The following is a 22,153-nucleotide window of genomic DNA, read 5'->3' as shown; positions in this document are numbered from 1 at the left end:
AAAAAGTAACTTTTAAAGACGACATTAACTTTAAAATCTGAGCTCCCTTATGTATTGCAGAGGGGTTGGGTGATATGCAAAATCAGTTAACCCTTTGCACACTCAAATGCAAATGCTCTCATGCAAAATCAGTTAACCCTTTGTACACTCACATGCAAACGCTCTCGTGTAAATTCACTTAACCCTTTGCACACTCGCATGCAAACGCTCTCGTGTAAGATCACTTAAAGGAAACATCAAAGCAAATAAAAAAATAAAGACCCACTTACCTGGGGCTTCCTCCAGCCTCTTGCAGCCGTCCTGTGCCCTCACCGCAGCTCCGGTGGCTCCCGGTCTCCTGCGCTGGCAAAGCCGACCTCGCCAGGTCGGGTTCCGGGTCGGCTGCTGCTGCATTCCATGACGCGGGTCACGTGGTCTCGCTGACGTCAATAGGACGGTACTGCTCAGTCTGCAAGGGGCTGGAGGAAGCCCCAGGTAAGTGGATCTTTATTTTTTTATTTGTTTGGACCATCACTTTAACCCTTTGCACACTCACATGCAAACACTCATGTAAAATCACTTAACCCTTTGCACACTCGCATGCAAACACTCTCATGTAAAATCACTTAACCCTTTGCACACTCGCATGCAAACACTCTCATGTAAAATCACTTAACCCTTTGCACACTCGCATGCAAACACTCTCATGTAAAATCACTTAACCCTTTGCACACTCGCATGCAAACACTCTCATGTAAAATCACTTAACCCTTTGCACACTCACAGGCAAACACTCTCATGTAAGGCCCCGTTCACACTGCACGCGTTTCCAGCCGCGTTTTGGAAACGCGTGCAGGTGGCCGACACGCACGACATCAGACAGTCCATAGACTGCACTGTCTGATGTTCACACTGCATGCGTTCCGGACCTGTGCGGTCCGGGAACGCATGCTGCACGCAGATTTTGCCAAAACGCGCGGCTGTCCCATTTACTTTTCAGTGATGGATCAGCCACGCAACGCATACGAACGCGGATGGAGTGCGTTCGTACGCGTTGCGTTCCGCATGCGTGCCCGTCCGCGTTTGTAATGTGAACGGGCCCTTAACCCTTGGCACACTCACATGCAAATGCTCTCATGTAAAATCAGTTAACCCTTTGCACACTCGCATGCAAACGCTCATGTAAAATCAGTTAACCCTTTGCCCCCCCCCCCAATACACTTACATGCCCAAATACATAACCCTAACCATACTGGTCCCCGAGATAACATACTCTAACTTACCAGGGTTAGGGCTCTGTAAATGGATGGGGGATGCATAGTCACAGAGATATTCAGAGCTCGAATGCAACCAAATACCGTATATACTCGCATATAAGCCGACCCCCCAACTTTTACCTGAACCAGGGAAAAATGATTGACCCCCATATAAGCCGGGAGTAGGAAATGCTGGCCGCCTTATTCCCCTAGTGTGTCCCACTATAGCTAGTATAGTGCCCAGTATGGGTAGGTAGTGCCCCAGTATAGCTAGTATAGTGCCCCAGTATAGCTAGTATAGTGCTCAGTATAGCTGGTATAGTGCTCAGTATAGCTAGTATAGTGCTCAGTATAGCTAGTATAGTGCTCAGTATAGCTAGTATAGTGCCCCAGTATAGCTAGTATAGTGCTCAGTATAGCTAGTATAGTGCTCAGTATAGCTAGTATAGTGCTCAGTATAGCTAGTATAGTGCTCAGTATAGCTAGTATAGTGCTCAGTATAGCTAGTATAGTGCTCAGTATAGCTAGTATAGTGCTCAGTATAGCTAGTATAGTGCTCAGTATAGCTAGTATAGTGCCCAGTATAGCTAGTAATGTGCCCCAGTATAGTGCTCAGTATAGCTAGTATAGTGCTCAGTATAGCTAGTATAGTGCTCAGTATAGCTAGTATAGTGCCCCAGTATAGCTAGTATAGTGCCCAGTATGGGTAGGTAGTGCCCCAGTATAGCTAGTATAGTGCTCAGTATAGCTAGTATAGTGCTCAGTATAGCTAGTATAGTGCCCCAGTATAGCTAGTATAGTGCCCCAGTATAGCTAGTATAGTGCCCCAGTATAGCTAGTATAGTGCCCCAGTATAGCTAGTATAGTGCTTAGTATAGCTAGTATAGTGCTCAGTATAGCTAGTAATGTTCCCCAGTATAGCTAGTATAGTGCTCAGTATAGCTAGTATAGTGCTCAGTATAGCTAGTATAGTGCCCCAGTATAGCTAGTATAGTGCCCAGTATGGGTAGGTAGTGCCCCAGTATAGCTAGTATAGTGCTCAGTATAGCTAGTATAGTGCTCAGTATAGCTAGTATAGTGCTCAGTATAGCTAGTAATGTGCCCCAGTATAGCTAGTATAGTGCTCAGTATAGCTAGTATAGTGCTCAGTATAGCTAGTATAGTGCCCCAGTATAGCTAGTATAGTGCCCCAGTATAGCTAGTATAGTGCCCCAGTATAGCTAGTATAGTGCCCCAGTATAGCTAGTATAGTGCTTAGTATAGCTAGTATAGTGCTCAGTATAGCTAGTAATGTTCCCCAGTATAGCTAGTATAGTGCTCAGTATAGCTAGTATAGTGCTCAGTATAGCTAGTATAGTGCCCCAGTATAGCTAGTATAGTGCCCCAGTATAGCTAGTATAGTGCTCAGTATAGCTAGTAATGTGCCCCAGTATAGCTAGTAATGTGCCCCAGTATAGCTAGTATAGTGCTCAGTATAGCTATTATAGTGCCCCAGTATAGCTAGTATAGTGCCCAGTATAGCTAGTATAGTGCCCCAGTTTAGCTAGTATAGTGCTCAGTATAGCTAGTATAGTGCTCAGTATAGCTAGTATAGTGCCCCAGTATAGCTAGTATAGTGCCCAGTATAGCTAGTATAGTGCTCAGTATAGCTAGTATAGTGCCCCAGTATAGCTAGTATAGTGCCCAGTATAGCTAGTATAGTGCTCAGTATAGCTAGTATAGTGCCCCAGTATAGCTAGTATAGTGCCCAGTATAGCTAGTATAGTGCTCAGTATAGCTAGTATAGTGCTCAGTATAGCTAGTATAGTGCTCAGTATAGCTAGTATAGTGCTCAGTATAGCTAGTATAGTGCCCCAGTATAGCTAGTATAGTGCCCAGTATAGCTAGTATAGTGCTCAGTATAGCTAGTATAGTGCCCCAGTATAGCTAGTATAGTGCTCAGTATAGCGCTCAGTATAGCTAGTAATGTGCCCCAGTTTAGCTAGTATAGTGCTCAGTATAGGTAGTATAGTGCTCAGTATAGGTAGTATAGTGCTCAGTATAGCTAGTATAGTGCTCAGTATAGCTAGTATAGTGCTCAGTATAGCTAGTATAGTGCTCAGTATAGCTAGTATAGTGCTCAGTATAGCTAGTATAGTGCTCAGTATAGCTAGTAAAGTGCCCCAGTTTAGCTAGTATAGTGCTCATTTTAGCTAGTATAGTGCTCATTATAGCTAGTATAGTGCTCAGTATAGCTAGTAATGTGCCCCAGTTTAGCTAGTATAGTGCTCAGTATAGGTAGTATAGTGCTCAGTATAGGTAGTATAGTGCTCAGTATAGGTAGTATAGTGCTCAGTATAGCTAGTATAGTGCTCAGTATAGCTAGTATAGTGCTCAGTATAGCTAGTATAGTGCTCAGTATAGCTAGTATAGTGCTCAGTATAGCTAGTATAGTGCTCAGTATAGCTAGTATAGTGCTCAGTATAGCTAGTATAGTGCTCAGTATAGCTAGTATAGTGCTCAGTATAGGTAGTATAGTGCTCAGTATAGTGCTCAGTATAGCTAGTATAGTGCTCAGTATAGCTAGTATAGTGCTCAGTATAGCTAGTATAGTGCTCAGTATAGCGCTCAGTATAGCTAGTATAGTGCCCAGTATGGGTAGGTAGTGCCCCAGTATAGCTAGTATAGTGCTCAGTATAGCTAGTATAGTGCTCAGTATAGCTAGTATAGTGCTCAGTATAGCTAGTATAGTGCTCAGTATAGCTAGTAATGTGCCCCAGTATAGCTAGTATAGTGCTCAGTATAGCTAGTATAGTGCTCAGTATAGCTAGTATAGTGCCCCAGTATAGCTAGTATAGTGCCCCAGTATAGCTAGTATAGTGCCCCAGTTTAGCTAGTATAGTGCTCAGTATAGCTAGTATAGTGCTCAGTATAGCTAGTATAGTGCCCCAGTATAGCTAGTATAGTGCCCAGTATAGCTAGTATAGTGCTCAGTATAGCTAGTATAGTGCTCAGTATAGCTAGTATAGTGCTCAGTATAGCGCTCAGTATAGCTAGTATAGTGCCCAGTATAGCTAGTATAGTGCCCCAGTTTAGATAGTATAGTGCTCAGTATAGGTAGTATAGTGCTCAGTATAGCTAGTATAGTGCTCAGTATAGCTAGTATAGTGCTCAGTATAGCTAGTATAGTGCTCAGTATAGCTAGTATAGTTCTCAGTATAGCTAGTATAGTGCTCAGTATAGCTAGTAATGTGCCCCAGTATAGCTAGTATAGTGCTCAGTATAGCTAGTAAAGTGCCCCAGTTTAGCTAGTATAGTGCTCATTATAGCTAGTATAGTGCTCAGTATAGCTAGTAATGTGCCCCAGTTTAGCTAGTATAGTGCTCAGTATAGGTAGTATAGTGCTCAGTATAGCTAGTATAGTGCTCAGTATAGCTAGTAATGTGCCCCAGTTTAGCTAGTATAGTGCTCAGTATAGGTAGTATAGTGCTCAGTATAGCTAGTATAGTGCTCAGTATAGCTAGTATAGTGCTCAGTATAGCTAGTATAGTGCTCAGTATAGCTAGTATAGTGCTCAGTATAGCTAGTATAGTGCTCAGTATAGCTAGTAATGTGCCCCAGTTTAGCTAGTATAGTGCTCAGTATAGCTAGTATAGTGCTCAGTATAGCTAGTATAGTGCTCAGTATAGCGCTCAGTATAGCTAGTATAGTGCTCAGTATAGCTAGTATAGTGCCCCAGTATAGCTAGTATAGTGCCCAGTATAGCTAGTATAGTGCTCAGTATAGCTAGTATAGTGCCCCAGTATAGCTAGTATAGTGCCCAGTATAGCTAGTATAGTGCTCAGTATAGCTAGTATAGTGCCCCAGTATAGCTAGTATAGTCCCCAGTATAGCTAGTATAGTGCTCAGTATAGCTAGTATAGTGCTCAGTATAGCTAGTATAGTGCTCAGTATAGCTAGTATAGTGGCCCAGTATAGCTAGTATAGTGCCCAGTATAGCTAGTATAGTGCTCAGTATAGCTAGTATAGTGCCCCAGTATAGCTAGTATAGTGCTCAGTATAGCGCTCAGTATAGCTAGTAATGTGCCCCAGTTTAGCTAGTATAGTGCTCAGTATAGGTAGTATAGTGCTCAGTATAGGTAGTATAGTGCTCAGTATAGCTAGTATAGTGCTCAGTATAGCTAGTATAGTGCTCAGTATAGCTAGTATAGTGCTCAGTATAGCTAGTATAGTGCTCAGTATAGCTAGTAAAGTGCCCCAGTTTAGCTAGTATAGTGCTCAGTATAGCTAGTATAGTGCTCAGTATAGCTAGTATAGTGCTCAGTATAGCTAGTATAGTGCTCAGTATAGCTAGTATAGTGCTCAGTATAGCTAGTAATGTGCCCCAGTTTAGCTAGTATAGTGCTCAGTATAGGTAGTATAGTGCTCAGTATAGTGCTCAGTATAGCTAGTATAGTGCTCAGTATAGCTAGTATAGTGCTCAGTATAGCTAGTATAGTGCTCAGTATAGCTAGTATAGTGCTCAGTATAGCGCTCAGTATAGCTAGTATAGTGCCCAGTATGGGTAGGTAGTGCCCCAGTATAGCTAGTATAGTGCTCAGTATAGCTAGTATAGTGCTCAGTATAGCTAGTATAGTGCTCAGTATAGCTAGTAATGTGCCCCAGTATAGCTAGTATAGTGCTCAGTATAGCTAGTATAGTGCTCAGTATAGCTAGTATAGTGCCCCAGTATAGCTAGTATAGTGCCCAGTATAGCTAGTATAGTGCCCCAGTTTAGCTAGTATAGTGCTCAGTATAGCTAGTATAGTGCTCAGTATAGCTAGTATAGTGCCCCAGTATAGCTAGTATAGTGCCCAGTATAGCTAGTATAGTGCCCAGTATAGCTAGTATAGTGCTCAGTATAGCTAGTATAGTGCTCAGTATAGCTAGTATAGTGCTCAGTATAGCGCTCAGTATAGCTAGTATAGTGCCCAGTATAGCTAGTATAGTGCCCCAGTTTAGATAGTATAGTGCTCAGTATAGGTAGTATAGTGCTCAGTATAGCTAGTATAGTGCTCAGTATAGCTAGTATAGTGCTCAGTATAGCTAGTATAGTGCTCAGTATAGCTAGTATAGTTCTCAGTATAGCTAGTATAGTGCTCAGTATAGCTAGTAATGTGCCCCAGTATAGCTAGTATAGTGCTCAGTATAGCTAGTAAAGTGCCCCAGTTTAGCTAGTATAGTGCTCATTATAGCTAGTATAGTGCTCAGTATAGCTAGTAATGTGCCCCAGTTTAGCTAGTATAGTGCTCAGTATAGGTAGTATAGTGCTCAGTATAGGTAGTATAGTGCTCAGTATAGCTAGTATAGTGCTCAGTATAGCTAGTAATGTGCCCCAGTTTAGCTAGTATAGTGCTCAGTATAGGTAGTATAGTGCTCAGTATAGGTAGTATAGTGCTCAGTATAGCGCTCAGTATAGCTAGTATAGTGCTCAGTATAGCTAGTATAGTGCTCAGTATAGCTAGTATAGTGCTCAGTATAGCTAGTATAGTGCTCAGTATAGCTAGTAATGTGCCCCAGTTTAGCTAGTATAGTGCTCAGTATAGGTAGTATAGTGCTCAGTATAGCTAGTATAGTGCTCAGTATAGCTAGTATAGTGCTCAGTATAGCTAGTATAGTGCTCAGTATAGCTAGTATAGTGCTCAGTATAGCTAGTATAGTGCTCAGTATATCTAGTAATGTGCCCCAGTTTAGCTAGTATAGTGCTCAGTATAGGTAGTATAGTGCTCAGTATAGCTAGTATAGTACTCAGTATAGCTAGTATAGTGCTCAGTATAGCTAGTATAGTGCTCAGTATAGCTAGTATAGTGCTCAGTATAGCTAGTATAGTGCTCTGTATAGCTAGTATAGTGCTCAGTATAGCTAGTAATGTGCCCCAGTTTAGCTAGTATAGTGCTCAGTATAGCTAGTATAGTGCTCAGTATAGCTAGTATAGTGCTCAGTATAGTGCTCAATATAGCTAGTAATGTGCCCCAGTTTAGCTAGTATAGTGCCCCAGTATAGCTAGTATAGTGCCCCAGTATAGCTAGTATAGTGCCCCAGTATAGCTAGTATAGTGCCCCAGTATAGCTAGTATAGTGTCCCAGTATAGCTAGTATAGTGCCCAGTATGGGTAGGTAGTGCCCCAGTATAGCTAGTATAGTGCTCAGTATAGGTAGTATAGTGCTCAGTATAGCTAGTATAGTGCTCAGTATAGCTAGTATAGTGCTCAGTATAGCTAGTATAGTGCTCAGTATAGCTAGTATAGTGCTCAGTATAGCTAGTATAGTGCTCAGTATAGCTAGTATAGTGCCCCAGTTTAGCTAGTATAGTGCTCAGTATAGCGCTCAGTATAGTGCTCAGTATAGCTAGTATAGTGCCCCAGTATAGCTAGTATAGTGCTCAGTATAGGTAGTATAGTGCTCAGTATAGCTAGTATAGTGCTCAGTATAGCTAGTATAGTGCTCAGTATAGCTAGTATAGTGCTCAGTATAGCTAGTATAGTGCTCAGTATAGCTAGTAATGTGCCCCAGTTTAGCTAGTATAGTGCTCAGTATAGCGCTCAGTATAGCGCTCAGTATAGCTAGCTGGTCCGCGGGTCCCCCCTCCGCTGGTCCGCGGGTCCCCCGCTCCCCCCACGGCCGCCGCCGCTGCTATTACCTGCCCGCTTCTTCTATTCCCCTCTCCGTGCTTGTAAACATTCACAGCAGCGCGCCCGGCGCTGCTACTGTGACGAGCGGCGAGCCAGGAAAGAGTGGTTCCCATAGTAACAGGAAGCCGCGCTCTTTCCTGCCTCGTCACAGTAGCAGCGCCGGGCGCGCTGCTGTGAATGTTTACAAGCACGGAGAGGGGAATAGAAGATGCGGGCAGGTAATAGCAGCGGCTGCGGCCGCGGGGGGAGCGGGGGACCAGCGGAGGGGTAGGGGGGACCTGCGGACGGGTGGGGGGGACCTGCGGACCAACATGACTCGCATACAAACGGACCCCTCAACTTTTGGCCCCCTTTTTGTGCGTCAAAAATTCGGCTTGTATGCGAGTATATACGGTAGGTTGATAGAGATTGCCCCCTACAGGCAGGTCTCTGAAAAACAGTCTGTTCAAGATTTAAACACACCCATTAATGTTGAGTGCAGGAGGGGGGCAGTCTTAGGAATACTGCCGGCGAAGCAAGTCACTCAGAGGGCGTGGCTTAAAGGGAAACCCTTCAAAATGCAGCTACAGTATAATCTCATTATAGTAAACTCTGATATAGAAAACAGACGCTACACAGAAATGTGGACAGAGGAGCACACTATCAGTACTGTACCTGCAATAACTGGTGAGCCCGAGTGCTGCGGAAGACAGGCCAATCCGTAATACTCCTGCGCTCTCACCAGCATGCTCACGCAGGAGCAGTTCGGAGCCGACAGTCTTTAGGAGCACTCGGGCTACCAAAGACTTCTAAAGCCTTCTGTGGCGGCAGGTTGGAACAAAGGGGACATCGCTGGAACAAGGGGACCGAGAAAGTAACAAGAAGGCTCTATAGGACCCAGAGCCCTCCCTCTCCATTGGTGAGTATCTGTTTGTTTTTCAACTAACATCAGCTTTAACCTTTTGGAGACCAAGTACGTTGAATCAACGTCCAGCAGGTGGTGCTATTGTTCTGACTGGACGTTGATTCAATGTCCGTGCTAACGAACCATCCCGACGCAATCGTGCGCACCCGGAGAGGGGAGATTAAGCTGTCATATGACAGCTGACATCTCCCCTCAGTGATCACTACGATCGCTGTCGGATCGTAGTGATCAATTTGACAGCTGCGGCGGTGAAGGGGGGGAGAAGAGGATTCACTCACCTCCCTGCCATTCCCGCGACGATCAGCGCCCCCCACCGCTCTTGCCAGCATCTCAGCTCCTTCTGACATCAGCACCGGGTCCCGGCTTGACGACGTCATCAAGCCGCAACCCGGAACTGAGCGGCAGTAGGAGCTGAGATGCCGGCTGGAGCAGAGGGATCCGCTGCGACTCGTCGCTGGAGCCTGGAAGGTGAGTGATTGCTGCTGACAAGGGGGGACACCTGGCCACACAGGGGATACTAAGCCCAGCAAAACCCTACAGGAATCCGGCTGCACTAACCCCCCAAACATGCCCCCCCCCCCCTTTCTGCAAAAATGCCTGGTCCTAAACGGGGGGTTAGGAGCCGGTTCCAAAAGGGTTAAAGTGGTCTGAAAGTCTAAAAGATTCCTCACAGCTTGAAAACTACCCAGAATTTTTTTATTAGCAGAACATCACTGAAATGATTAAACAAAGCACTTTGTCCTGGTATTCAGCTTCAAATCCGCATCCAACCTGGAGATAACAGTATCTTTATTACATTCCAATCTTGTTACAATGTGTGTAAACACAGTGTAACAAGTGAAAAGGAGCTCTCTGTGCTTCACATACACACAGTTCACAACAGTTAATTAGAAGATGTAAATGTAAATATATAATAAAAAGCAGTTTGAATACAATACAATGGCAGGTTTAAGGGTTAGATAAACTACACTTTGGAAACTTGTTATTTGTAAACAGACAATATAATGTATGCACAAAAGCAAATATGACAATTATTGTATCGATTTATATATAAAAAAATCGTGTGTACAGTGTGTGTGTGTGTGTGTGTGTGTGTGTGTGTGTGTGTGTGTGTGTGTGTGGTGTGTGTGTGTGTGTGGTGTGTGTGTGTGTGTGGTGTGTGTGTGTGTGGTGTGTGTGTGGTGTGTGTGTGTGTGTGTGTGTGGTGTGTGTGTGTGTGTGGTGTGTGTGTGGTGTGTGTGTGGTGTGTGTGTGGTGTGTGTGTGTGTGTGTGTGTGTGTGTGTGTGTGTGTGTGTGTATGTGTATGTATGTGTGTGTGTGTGTGTATGTATGTGTGTGTGTACAGTGTGTGTGTGTGTGTGTGTGTGTGTGTGTGTGTGTGTGTGTGTGTGTGTGTGTGTGTGTGTGTGTGTGTGTGTGTGTGTGTGTGTGTGTGTGTGTGTGTGTGTGTGTGTGTGTGTGTGGTGTGTGTGTGGTGTGTGTGGTGTGTGTGTGTGTGTGTGTGTGTGTGTGTGTGTATGTGTGTGTGTATGTATGTGTGTGTGTATGTATGTATGTGTGTGTGTACAGTGTGTGTGTGTGTGTGTGTAATCAACAATCAAAATTCACCAATTGATTTTCAAGGGTAATATTGAAACTGCTGCCATTCTTACAATGTTAATGGCAGAGGCCTCAAACCTGCTACAGATGGTCATTAACTTCCCTGGCGGTAAGCCTGTGCTGAGCTCGGGCTATGCCGCCGGAAGGCACCGCTCAGGCCCCGCTGGGCCGATTTGCATAATTTTTTATTTTTTTTTGCTAGCTGCGTGTGCAATCTGATCGCCGCCGCTACCTGCCGATCCGCCGCGCCGCCACCGCCCCCCCCCCTCCCCCAGACCCCGTGCGCTGCCTGGCCTATCAGTGCCAGGCAGCGCTGTGGGGTGGATCGGAGTCCCCTTTGACGTCACGACGTCGATGCCGTCATCCCGCCCGTCGCCATGGCGATGGGGGAAGCCCTCCAGGAGATCCCGCTCTTTGAATGGGATCTCCTGATCTCTGATCGCCTGAGGCGATCGGAGGGGCTGGGGGGATGCCGCTGAGCAGCGGCTATCATGTAGCGAGACCTCGTCTCGCTACACGGAAAAAAATTTTTTTTTTTAAAAACGGATTTGCTGCCCCCCTGGCGGATTTTAATAAACTTGGTCATTGAGTGACTGTGTGTCCAGGTTACAAAAAGTGGGTGGAGTCAAAAACAGATAAACTGCAGCCCTTCTTCACTGTTAATGGCAGGGTTCTCAAACTTTGCACAGTTGGTTACTGGGTGACTGAGATTAATATTCAGAAAAGTGGGTGGAGCATACAAGAGCCAATCAAAATTCACCTGTTGATTTTCAAGGGGATTTAAATAGCTGCCATTCTTGCACTTTTAATAGCACAAGCCGGTAAGGCCCCTTTTACACTTAATCAGTTGCTCTCAGTTATAACTGAAAGAAAACTGATTTTCAAAGTAATGCCCATGTTTTCCTATGGCACCTTTTTTTACACTTAAAGAGAACTCGAGGTGGGGTTCTCACAACAAAATCCCCATACAGAGGCTGGCTCTGCCTATAGAGCCCAGCCTCTGTTGCTAATCAGATCCCCCCTAAATCCCCCCTGCACTCAGCCAGACCCCAGAAATTACAGCCGCGCTATGTGGCTAGGTTTACCTTCCTAACGTCAGCCTCGGCGCTCCTCCCGCCTCCTGCAGAGCTCCGGTCCCCGCCCGCGTCCTTTCCCTCCAATCAGTGTGGAGGGAAGGGACGTGGGCGGGGACCGGAGCGATACAGGAGGCGGGGTAGAGCGGAGACTGACGTTAGGAAGCTAAACAGCCGCGCTGCTGAAACGCTGCGTGTCGGCAGCGCGGCTGTAATTTCTGGGGTCTGGCTGAGTGCAGGGGGGATTTATGGGGGATCTGATTAGCAACAGAGGCTGGGCTTGATAGGCAGAGCCAGCCTCTGTATGGGGATTTTATTGTGAGAACCCCACCTCGGGTTCTCTTTAACTGAAATCTTCTTCCCAATGCACTGCTATGGAAAAAACGCGCACTAACGCATACCAACTGATTAAGTGTAAAAGGGGCCTTACTGGGGTTCAAATGCTGGAGAGGGGTGCAGTCACAAACTGCCCATCTTGATTTGTTTAATTTCTATGGGAATATACAAATTATTGATGCCAAAGACCCCAAAGCTCACTAACTTGGTCATTGAGTGACTGTGTGTCCAGGTTACAAAGCTGAGCCAAGAATAAATTTCACTGGGAAAATATAAACTGCGGGCCTTCTTACACTGTTAATGGCAGGGTTCTCAAACTTTGCCCAGATGGTCACTGGGTGACTGAGATTAAATTCAGAAAAGTGTGTGGGGCCTATAATAGCCAATCAAAATTCACCTGTTGATTTTCAAGGGGAATATTTAAATTGCTTCCATTTTTGCTCTGTTAATAACACATGCCTCAAACCTGCTACAGTTGGTCATTGGGTGACTGGGGTTCAAATGCTGGAGAGGGGCGGAACCACAAACAACCAATCTAATTTCTATGGGAATATACAAATTATTGATGCCAAAGACCACAAAGCTCACAAATTTGGTCATTGAGTGTTTGTGTGCTAGGGTTAGAAAGTGGGCGGAGCCAACACCAGCCAAATACAAACCCGGGCAACGCTGGGTCATCAGCTCGTGAGTAATACAAAGCAGGAAAACACATTTTTATCGAATGTTATGTCGGAGTTTCAGACCACTTTCATGCAGATCGTATGCAGTTGGGAAATAGACCAAGCATCGGCACTTCCTAATAATTTCGGTTAGTCCAGTTTCTAGCTGCATAATATTTGCATTAAATGTGCATTTAGGTTGGCAGTATTCGCCTCTCGCTGGTCACGCCTTGTTCTGCACAGATAACAGCTCTAGCGCTGAGGTACAACAGATAGATCCATACACCGCAGATCGCCCCGATATTCCCGCCACCACTTACTTCTTGCGTTTCCTCTTGCTGGGTTTCAGGTCGGTCCCGCCCCACTCGCCCCAGCCCGGCAGCACTAGGTTGACGTCTTTCGGTTTCCCGGCCTCTTCGGCCGCCTTCTTCTCTTTCAAGAAGTCGTCGATGACATCATCGCCTGCGAACGCCTCCTGAATGATCATCTTCTGCGCCCGGTCGTCGCTTTCCACCTGCTGCAAGGGAGAAGCGCGGTCAGTGTGCGTCATGCGAATGTCTCAGGACAGGGATCCGCAAAATACGCCGCACAGAAAAACATTTCACTTTAACCTCTTCATATACTCCAGGAGGCTCGGAAGGGAAACAAAAGTTTTGTTTTATTAGCTAATTAACCACTTAATGATTTTGATACAGTATATCCACGCCCCCGGAGACTCCATCTATGCCCCAGGGTTGTAGATATATGTATCTCGCCACGATCGCTGATGTGTGCACTCCCGCTCTCGTTGCAGCCCGTTAGTAGGGAGATCAGTGAATAGGACCGCAGTTCCCATTCATTGATCTAAGTACCCATGTCAATGATAGCCGGCATGAGATGCCTGTGCTCATTGTAAAAAACAATGCAACACATACACACTAACAGTATGCACAGGAAGAAAGTGTCGGAACACCTTGTGGCCAAATAGTAAAATTACACCTACATACATTTTTATTTTTTATTTTTTTTAGATAAAAACACATACATACTCCATTAAAATGAACCCCTTTTCTCCCCCCATAGTTACCCCCCCCCCCCCTAAAAAAAAAGGCATATTTAAAAACAAAATGATTATTGAAAAAATACATACAAAAGTTTCCTTAGGGACTGAACTTTTTTTAACCTCCCTAGTGGTATTGATGGATATACATGTCAATTCAGTATTGAAGTACATAAATGTTAATACTCTCCTGCACTGTATAATAGACCTTTGCTTGACACATTTTGGCAAGTTACAGGAAAAAAAAGGTTATGAAAAATAATTGGATCACTTTTTGCACAGAAATCCAGGGGAAAATAAATGCCAGGGAGGTTACTGTGTGTCTTGAAGGTATATTACTATTATTTCTGCATATATGGGCTTGTTGTAATTAGTGATGGACGCAAAACATCAAAAATACACCTTTATTTCCAAATATCATATTGTCGCCATACGTTGTGATAGGGACATCATTTAAATGGTGTAATAACCGGGACAAACCAAATGTTTGGCTTTCATCCACAGTAGAATGTTTTATTTTAAAACTATAATGGCCGAAATGAGAAATAACTATTTTTTCCCCATTTTTTTTCTTATTATCCCCGTTAAAATGCATTTGGAATAAAATAATTCTTAGCGAAATGTACAACCTAAAGAAAGCCTAATTGGTGGTGAAAAAAACAAGATATAGATCATTTTGTTGTAAGTAAGTAGTGATAAAGTTATTGGTGAATGAATGGAAGAAGCACTGAAAGGTGAAAATTGCTCTGGTGCATAAGGGGAAAATCCTCTCAGTGGTGAACTGGTTAATATTTATACCAGTGCAGCAAAGCAAATGACCGCACTTCTTTGCAACGTGTTCTCAAAAAGCATTTTACTCACAGCTTAACTTGTTTTCCCCATAGAGATGGTCTACAAGATACTAATAAGGCCAATATGCATGCAAATTTAGGGTCAATTGTATGCAGCTTGGGTTTTGTCCATAAAAAAAATTCTATTTGGTCCTTACCTCCTCCTCCTCTTCCTCTTCCACAGTGGTGGGCAGCAATGGCATTCGCACCTTCCGAGCTTTGGCAGGCAGGACATCATTGTGATCAATCAGTTTGGATTTCTTAGCCTGCTTGCCACCGCCAGGCTTCGCGGTCTGGCTCACCGCTTTCCTCTTGGGCGGAACCTCTGACTTCCCTCCCAGCTCCTCTACAGCTTCATCCTGCCCCAGAGCATCCAGAGCTTCCAGACTCTGCATCCTGTCGAGACTCTCCACCAATGGAGGGCCTCCTTCTGCTGTTTCCAGCTCCGCCTCTTCCTCTTCAGGAATCTCCTCTGCTTCAGCAGCAGTACTTTGCTTGCTCCGTTTCTCCTCCTTGCGGTTTTGCTCAATCAGCTTCTGGAAGAGGTGGTTAAACTGTGCGACTTGCTTGTCCTCAGCTTCCTGTTGTACCCCCTCTGCCAAATCTTGGGTATCGCCTGCAGATAGCAAAAAAGATTATACAATCATTTGTTATACATAAGTGACATAAATGACAACATACCGGAGTGGGTGAAAGGAGATCTCCATCACGTGTCATTCAATCAACATAATTAACACTTTGTAAATAATTTCTACACTCCAAAAGTAATCAGCAGTTGCTTAAAGGGGAACTCCAGTGAAAATAATGTAATAAAAAAGTGCTTCATTTTTACAATATTCATGTATAGATGATTTAGTCAGTGTTTGCCCATTGTAAAAGCTATCCTCTACCTGATTTACATTCTGACATTTATCACATGGTGACATTTTTACTGCTGGCAGGTGATGTCAGTGGAAGGAGATGCTGCTTGCTTTTTTGGCAGTTGGAAACAGCTGTAAACAGCTGTTATTTCCCACAATGCAATGAGGTTCACAGACATGAAACTGCCAGGACCATGTTCCTCACAGTCTCCTGTGGGAGGGGTTTTACCACAATATCAGCCATACAGCGCCCCCTGATGATCCATTTGTGATTAGGAATAGATTTCTCCTGGGAAAGGGGGTATCAGCTACTGATTGGGATGAAGTTCAATTCTTGGTCATAGTTTCTCTTAAATGCTATGACAATTACCAATTCCCTAAGGAATATCAGTTTAGGGTGGACAGACTCTTGAAGCAAACCTGAAGAGAAAATAAACTTATGAGAATGAATTGTATGTGTAGTACAGCTAAGAAATACAACATTAGCAGCAACAATATGAGTTTCACAGTGTTCCCAGTACAGAAAGGGTTAAAAAAATTCAGTTATCTTTGCAAAAGAGCTTCTCTGAGTAATTCCACCCACTGGTTCCAATACAGTCCTGTTTTCTGAATCACTTATACAGCCAAGAAACAGTGAGAGGCAGCTTGAGATAAAGGTTTACTGCTAGACAGTTCAATGGGCCATCATTCCTGCTTTGTTTTATAGCTTAAAAGACAGAGTGTGGTTTGTTTTAAATGGCAACTGTGACAGCAAGATGCAATGTTATAAAAACAAAAGCCAAGTAACTAAAAATAAAAACGAGACTCTTTTCTTTGCCACTAATGATCTATTCATTATCCACAGTACACATACAATTCATTATATCATGTTTTTTCCGGTTTGGTTTAAAGGGAAGCTCCAGGATTGTGTAATAAACCGGTCGATGCTGCAGAAACCATTTTTGGCAAATAAATGTGTTTAAATGAGAACTACAACCACCAGATTTGCAATGCCCAAAATGAACCCTCTGCACCCTCCCAGCAGTACAGATACAACACTGGTAAAGTACTGTTTTGAAGCTGAAAAGCCCTCCTTTCCATGTCCTCAGGCTGTGGTCACATGATTATGCCTACAGGAGGCTGTCCACAATGCATGCTGGGAGGGAACCTCACCACACGGTAATGCTGGATTCCTCTCAAGGCGTGGATGGGAGTCTGGCACTTTGCTAAGTTGGGAACCACATAAAGCCATGGAAATAAGAGGGGTACATCATTTTTTTAATTTTATAGTGTGGTGGCACATTGGGGTGAAAAATTAGAAAGTGAAACCACCATTTAGATAAAACACCACTTTAACTTAAAGAGGAGCTGTTAGGTATAGGGTCTCAGAGAAAAAAGACACACATATCAGTAGCTAAAGATTGGCTGTACTTACATTACATATGCATTTCACTGTCCACGTTTGGATTTCACAGAATTTGTATATAGTATATGCAGAGATAGATGCTCCTGACAGCTCATGGCAGGCTCCATGTTTTTCTGTCAAATGTGTCGTCATGTCCTGCCTGCTTGCTGATCACAGATAAGCTCGTACTTGAATAACACAGTGTGCAGTGAATATTAATGAGCCATGTGGCTAGGAACAATAGTTGACTCCTGCAGTGTACTCTGCCCGGAGATTTATCAGTGCTACGCGCTGGACTGATTACAAGCTGCTGTAACGTCTCATTAGCAGCCGAGGGGAGGGCCCCAGAATGCTTTGCAGTATAGTATGCGGCTTGCGTCCTTATGGGTCTATAACAGCCTTACTGATAAGCACACATCAAAGGTAACTGAGATTTTTATCTTCACTAATGGCTTTTGGGCTTCCTTCTAAACTGTTTAACACAGGAGAATAGAGGTTTAAATTAGCTTCTGCAGCCTGACAGTTACTCTTTAAACACATAAATCTCTTTTTGCCTAAAAACAACACTTTCCACATGGGTTATGGAAATCTGAATCATTTATTTCTGTTTTGGGGGGAGTGCACAGAGGCATGATGGGAGTTCACAAACAGCCGATCAGTCTTGGCATACTTACTCGGTTTCTCCGCGGACATTTCTTGTTCTCCCATTTCTTTCCGTAAGCGTCGTTTGTCTTCAAATTCCTTCAGCAAGACCTCATCTTCCGATTCCTCCTCCTCTTCTTCTTCCTCCTCTTCAGGCTCTTCCGTCTTGGAACCCAATTCTGCTTCTCTGTGCTCCTCCTCCTCCTGGCTCCCAGAATCCTTTGTGTCACGGCTCAGTTTCCCCGACATCCAGGGATTTGGGCCTTCAGAGAGGACTTGGGCATCATTGACAAAGTCTGGCACTGTCTCTTCAGCTTCACTCTCCTCGCTCTCCGAAACTATCTCCACCTTCCTGGTTAAATCCTTGTTCTGTTGCAGCTGCTCCTGCATTGCTTTTCGGGCCTATAGAAGGAAAAAACGAGAGGAGAATAAAAAAAGCAGAAGCCTTTAGTATGTTTTAGGTTCTAGAGTTTTAATTATATCTTCATTATTTTACATTTATACTACACTGTAACAACTCTGTAAGAACCTGAATATATTAACATGACAAATGAGAAAGGCGGGATTTACACCTTCAGCTGAGAACTTCCTGTCATGCCATGGAGTAGGTAGTGGATACAATTCTATGGACTCCAAGTTTGGATGATTTCTATGGAAATAAATAAAAATCCCATCTGGGATAGGGGGAAAGGGATGCATACATGGAGGCTGCCATATTTCATTTCCTTTTAAACAATACTAGTTGCCCGGCAGTCCTGCTGGTCTATTTGGCTGCAGTAGTGTCTGAACCACACCAGAAACAAGCATGCAGCTAATCTTGTCAGATCTGATAATCATGTCAAAAACATCTCATCTGCTGCATGCTTGTTCAGGGTCTATGGCTAATAGCATTAAAGGCAAAGGATCAGCAGGATAGCCAGGCAACTGGTATTGCTTAGAAGGAAATAAACATGGCAGCCTCCATACCCCACTTGCTTTAGGTTCCATTTAAACCTCTGAGTGAAGGTCAATAAGACCAACAGGACCTGAAGCCGAAATAACTGCTGAAAACTGGGACACATACCAGACAAAAAAAATGCAAATTTACGATGAAAATGTAAACTATAATAAATAATAACATTTAGGTAATTACAAAAAAATCACTTTAAAAGTTAGACCTGAGAATGATATAAGGGTACCACTGCACATAAATTGCCTGCCAATATATATTGTTTAAGTGTGGCGACACTAAAAGGACATCTAGAACAATTATAACCGCTCCAAAGAGCAAAAAAATCCACAGAAGTCATTCAAAGACCAAGTCACCAAAACCCATCCTATTGTAATCCTGCACGAATCTCGGACACTCAATATTTCCAATGACAGAGTGCTGAAAGGTTTTTTTTAAAACAGAAGGTGAAAAATTATCCCCTAGGTGAAAAACTTAGGAGAAACAGTGAATGGATCGAGGCCCAATGTCTCTGGAGTTCTAAGCAAGCTCATCCGAAGCTTCTGATTGGTTGATGGGCGGCACACGTTTCTGGCGGTTCAGTAACCTTTCCGCTATCACCATGGTTTATGTCACATAGGAGCTCACCTCTTCATCGTATTTCGCCATGATCGCTTTGGATTTGGCCCATTTTCCGCTGTTCTGATGCTTCAGTGTCATTCGCTCCTGTGAGAGAGAGAAGGAATCAGTATTTAGACAAGACAAAACATATTGTGCTTTTCTTCTGGCGGGCTCAAAGCACCAGAGTTGCAGCCACTAGGACGCGCTCTATAGGCAGTAGCAGTGTTAGGGAGCCTTGCCCAAGGTCTTCTATTGAATAGGAGCTGGCTTACTGAACAGGAGGAGCCGAGATTCTAACCCTGGTCTCCCATGTCAGAGGCAAAGCCCTTAAAGGGAAGGTTCAGGGAGGGTGGGGAAAAAATAAAAATCAATTTCCACTTACCTGGGGCTTCCTCCAGCCCGTGGCAGGCAGGAGGTGCCCTCGCCGCCGCTCCGCAGGCTCCCGGTGGTCTCCGGTGGCCGACCCGACCTGGCCAGGCCGGCTGCCAGGTCAGGCTCTTCTGCGCTCCAAGTCCTTGTACTTCTGCGTCCCACGCCGGCGCTCTGACGTCATCGGACGTCCTCCGGGCTGTACTGCGCATGCGCAGAACTACTGCGCATGCGCAGTACAGCCCGGCGGACGTCCGATGACGTCAGAGCGCCGGCGTGGGACGCAGAAGTACAAGGACTTGGAGCGCAGAAGAGCCCGACCTGGCAGCCGGCCTGGCCAGGTCGGGCGCGCCACCGGAGACCACCGGGAGCCTGCGGAGCGGCGGCGAGGGCACCTCCTGCCTGCCACGGGCTGGAGGAAGCCCCAGGTAAGTGGAAATTGATTTTTATTTTTTCCCCACCCTCCCTGAACCTTCCCTTTAACCAGTATAACCCTTAAAGCGGTATTGTCACTATAAAAATCAAATTTTAACAGCAACTGGTTGGAGTGTCTGAGTGTATTAAGTGATAATGAATAACTTTTTCTGCTGTTATGGTTTGGAGTTATCAACATGACTTAGGAGCACTGGCCCTTTAATTGCTATTGATATCAGTTGGCAAAACAGTTGCATGCTGGGGGGTCTTTGTATCTAATATATTCCTCTTCTTCCCTTTATTTCCCCCTCCTTCTAATGACATAGGACAGTGCACTTCCTAGTATAGACCTCAGTGGGAGTGCCTGAAGACTCTGGGAGGAGGGCGGGTAACGAATACACAATTAGCAAGAGGAGAAAAAAAAAGTGAGGGAGGAAATGATGTCAGGATTAGCTTCATTCAAAGGTAACCAAGATGGAAACTGTCTAGAATAGGATTCTCTGCTTTTTCTTGATCAAATTCACAGGAATCACAACGTGGACAGTGCAATACATCTGTTAAGTAGATGAATACTAGTTCTACTTACATATTTATGTGTATTTATATTTCTAGGTTAGCATGGGTGTCACTTATTCTTTAATCCAGCCAATGCTGGTCTCTCCCTCTATGCAGGGCTTCCTATCCACAGAGGAGAAAGTTCACAGATGGACCAACGCAGTCCGATAGTTACCTCATTTCATCTACATAAAGTTCCGGTAACCGCCTGAAAATCCTGTCCAATCACACTTGTGCATATGCTGCTGTGCGTTTGGTCAGTCATTGGGAAACTGAACCCAGTCACCGCTGTGCATCCAATTGAGCCCTTGCGACTGATTTTTGCCAAAAATCAATTAAATGATCAATCCTGTGGAAATGTTGCAGGACCAATTATCTTCCAATTCGATAACATTATCGGATAGGAAGGTTGGTCGGAATGCAAAATCGAGTAATGCATGGCCATCACCCTTACAGGGTAACTAACTGTAAATGGAGACTGTCAATAAAATGCTTAGGATTCTGGCTTTCATGCAAATCGAATGCATAGTGTATGCAGCTTGGAACCTGGCCAATCAGAATCCAAGCACCAATGCATTGGATTGGTCCAATAACAATCTTCCTTAAATTTGCATGCAATCCAGAATAATTATTAGCTGCCTATTGATGATTTTTTCTAGTTACAAATGTAAGTAAAATAATTCATCCCCCCCACAGAGTTCTCTTTAAAGGACGCTATGGCAAAAAACTGTAAAATTTAAAATATGTGCAAACAGAGACAAATAATAAGTATGTTTTTTCCAGAGTAAAATGAGCCATCAATTACTTTTCTCCTATGTTGCTGTCACTTACAGTAGGTAGTAGACATCTGACAGAAGCGACAGGTTTTGGACTAGTCCATCTCCTCATAGGGGATTCTCAGTAATGCTTTTATTCTTTAAAGATATTCCCTAAAAAGGATTAAAAAAAATTATAATAGCCAGCCTCCCTGCTCGCTGCACAGTTTTTTGGCAGTTGGACAGAGCAACTGCCATTCTCTAACTGCTTTTGAAAATAAATAAAACCCTGAGACTAGATGGACTAGTCCAAAACCTGCCACTTCTGTCACATTTCTACTACCTACTGTGACAGCAACATAGGAGAAAAGTAATTTATGGCTCATTTTACTCTGGAAAAAAACGTACTTATTTGTTTATGTTTGCAAATATTTTAAATGATAAAAATTTTCGCCACAGTGCCCCTTTAATCTCATTCGCTATCTTGTTACAGTTACATCAAGAATGTGATTGGTGCAGTGTAGTGTCCTTAAGCAGGGGCGGTTACTTCCTACAGAAAGTGCTGAGAAGTAAGGCGGGGCCAGACTCCTGCTCCGTCTATCAATTGCCTGCTGCAGAATCTTTCTGGCTCCTCAGGGGCGGTCCTATCTAGCAGGAAGTCGGAATATAGAAGGATTTATTACCTCCATCCTGGCTCTCTCCAGTTTCTGCAGCTCCTCCAGGGCAGCTTCCGGGTTTGTCTTCCGGAGCTCGTCAAACTCTTTCACGGCATCCTTCTTCTTACTCTTCTTCAGCACTTTGTGGTACCTGAAAACATTAATGACCCAAATAAGTCCATCACTAAATAAAATAAGACTTTTATGATTAGCAGGGACTGCTTGCCCTAAGAGCTTTGGTCTGCCCCCTCCTCTGCCCCCCGGATATTGAAATTACTATCCCAAAACCAAAGTCCTTCACCTCTCTTACTAGTGAAGTGGTCCCCTGCACGTCAGAAAATAGACCAAAGTGACAGGACCCCCGTGGTGTCCCCAGTGGTTGCCAGCATGCTTTAATGCTGACATCGATCAGGAATCAGCCTGCGGTGTACAGGCAGCTGACAGATCTCTCTGTACTGCGCATGCGTGAGCGTGCAAGAGCAGTACAGAGCCGCCCATCTTCGGGAGCACTCAGGCTCCTGAAGCTTCCCGCGGTGGCAGAGGGCAGTATTCAACAGATATATCGAATACTGCTACCGGGGGAGCCAGCGCTGAATGAGGGGACTGTGAGAGTAACAGGAAGGCTCTATAGGACCCAGAGCCCT

General features: G+C 44.4%; 1 protein-coding gene across 2 annotated transcripts in view; it reads right to left on the bottom strand.

The window, feature by feature from the left end:
* The window catches only part of UTP14A (UTP14A small subunit processome component), a 57,144-nt gene that overhangs the window by 6,223 nt on the left and 28,768 nt on the right, over positions 1–22,153 (bottom strand). For both annotated transcript variants that reach the window (XM_068249994.1, XM_068249996.1), the window contains exons 9-13: positions 21,537–21,660; positions 18,788–18,865; positions 17,244–17,613; positions 14,484–14,941; positions 12,777–12,973 (exon numbers count right to left, since the gene is read on the bottom strand). In XM_068249994.1, the coding sequence (XP_068106095.1) occupies positions 12,777–12,973; positions 14,484–14,941; positions 17,244–17,613; positions 18,788–18,865; positions 21,537–21,660 (1,227 nt within the window). The remainder of the gene's footprint in view (positions 1–12,776; positions 12,974–14,483; positions 14,942–17,243; positions 17,614–18,787; positions 18,866–21,536; positions 21,661–22,153) is intronic.

The sequence above is a fragment of the Hyperolius riggenbachi genome, chromosome 8, assembly GCF_040937935.1.
Source record: "Hyperolius riggenbachi isolate aHypRig1 chromosome 8, aHypRig1.pri, whole genome shotgun sequence".
Classification (NCBI taxonomy): domain Eukaryota; kingdom Metazoa; phylum Chordata; class Amphibia; order Anura; family Hyperoliidae; genus Hyperolius; species Hyperolius riggenbachi.
Note: the sequence above shows the minus strand (reverse complement) of the source record. Positions and strands in the feature narration are given on the sequence as shown.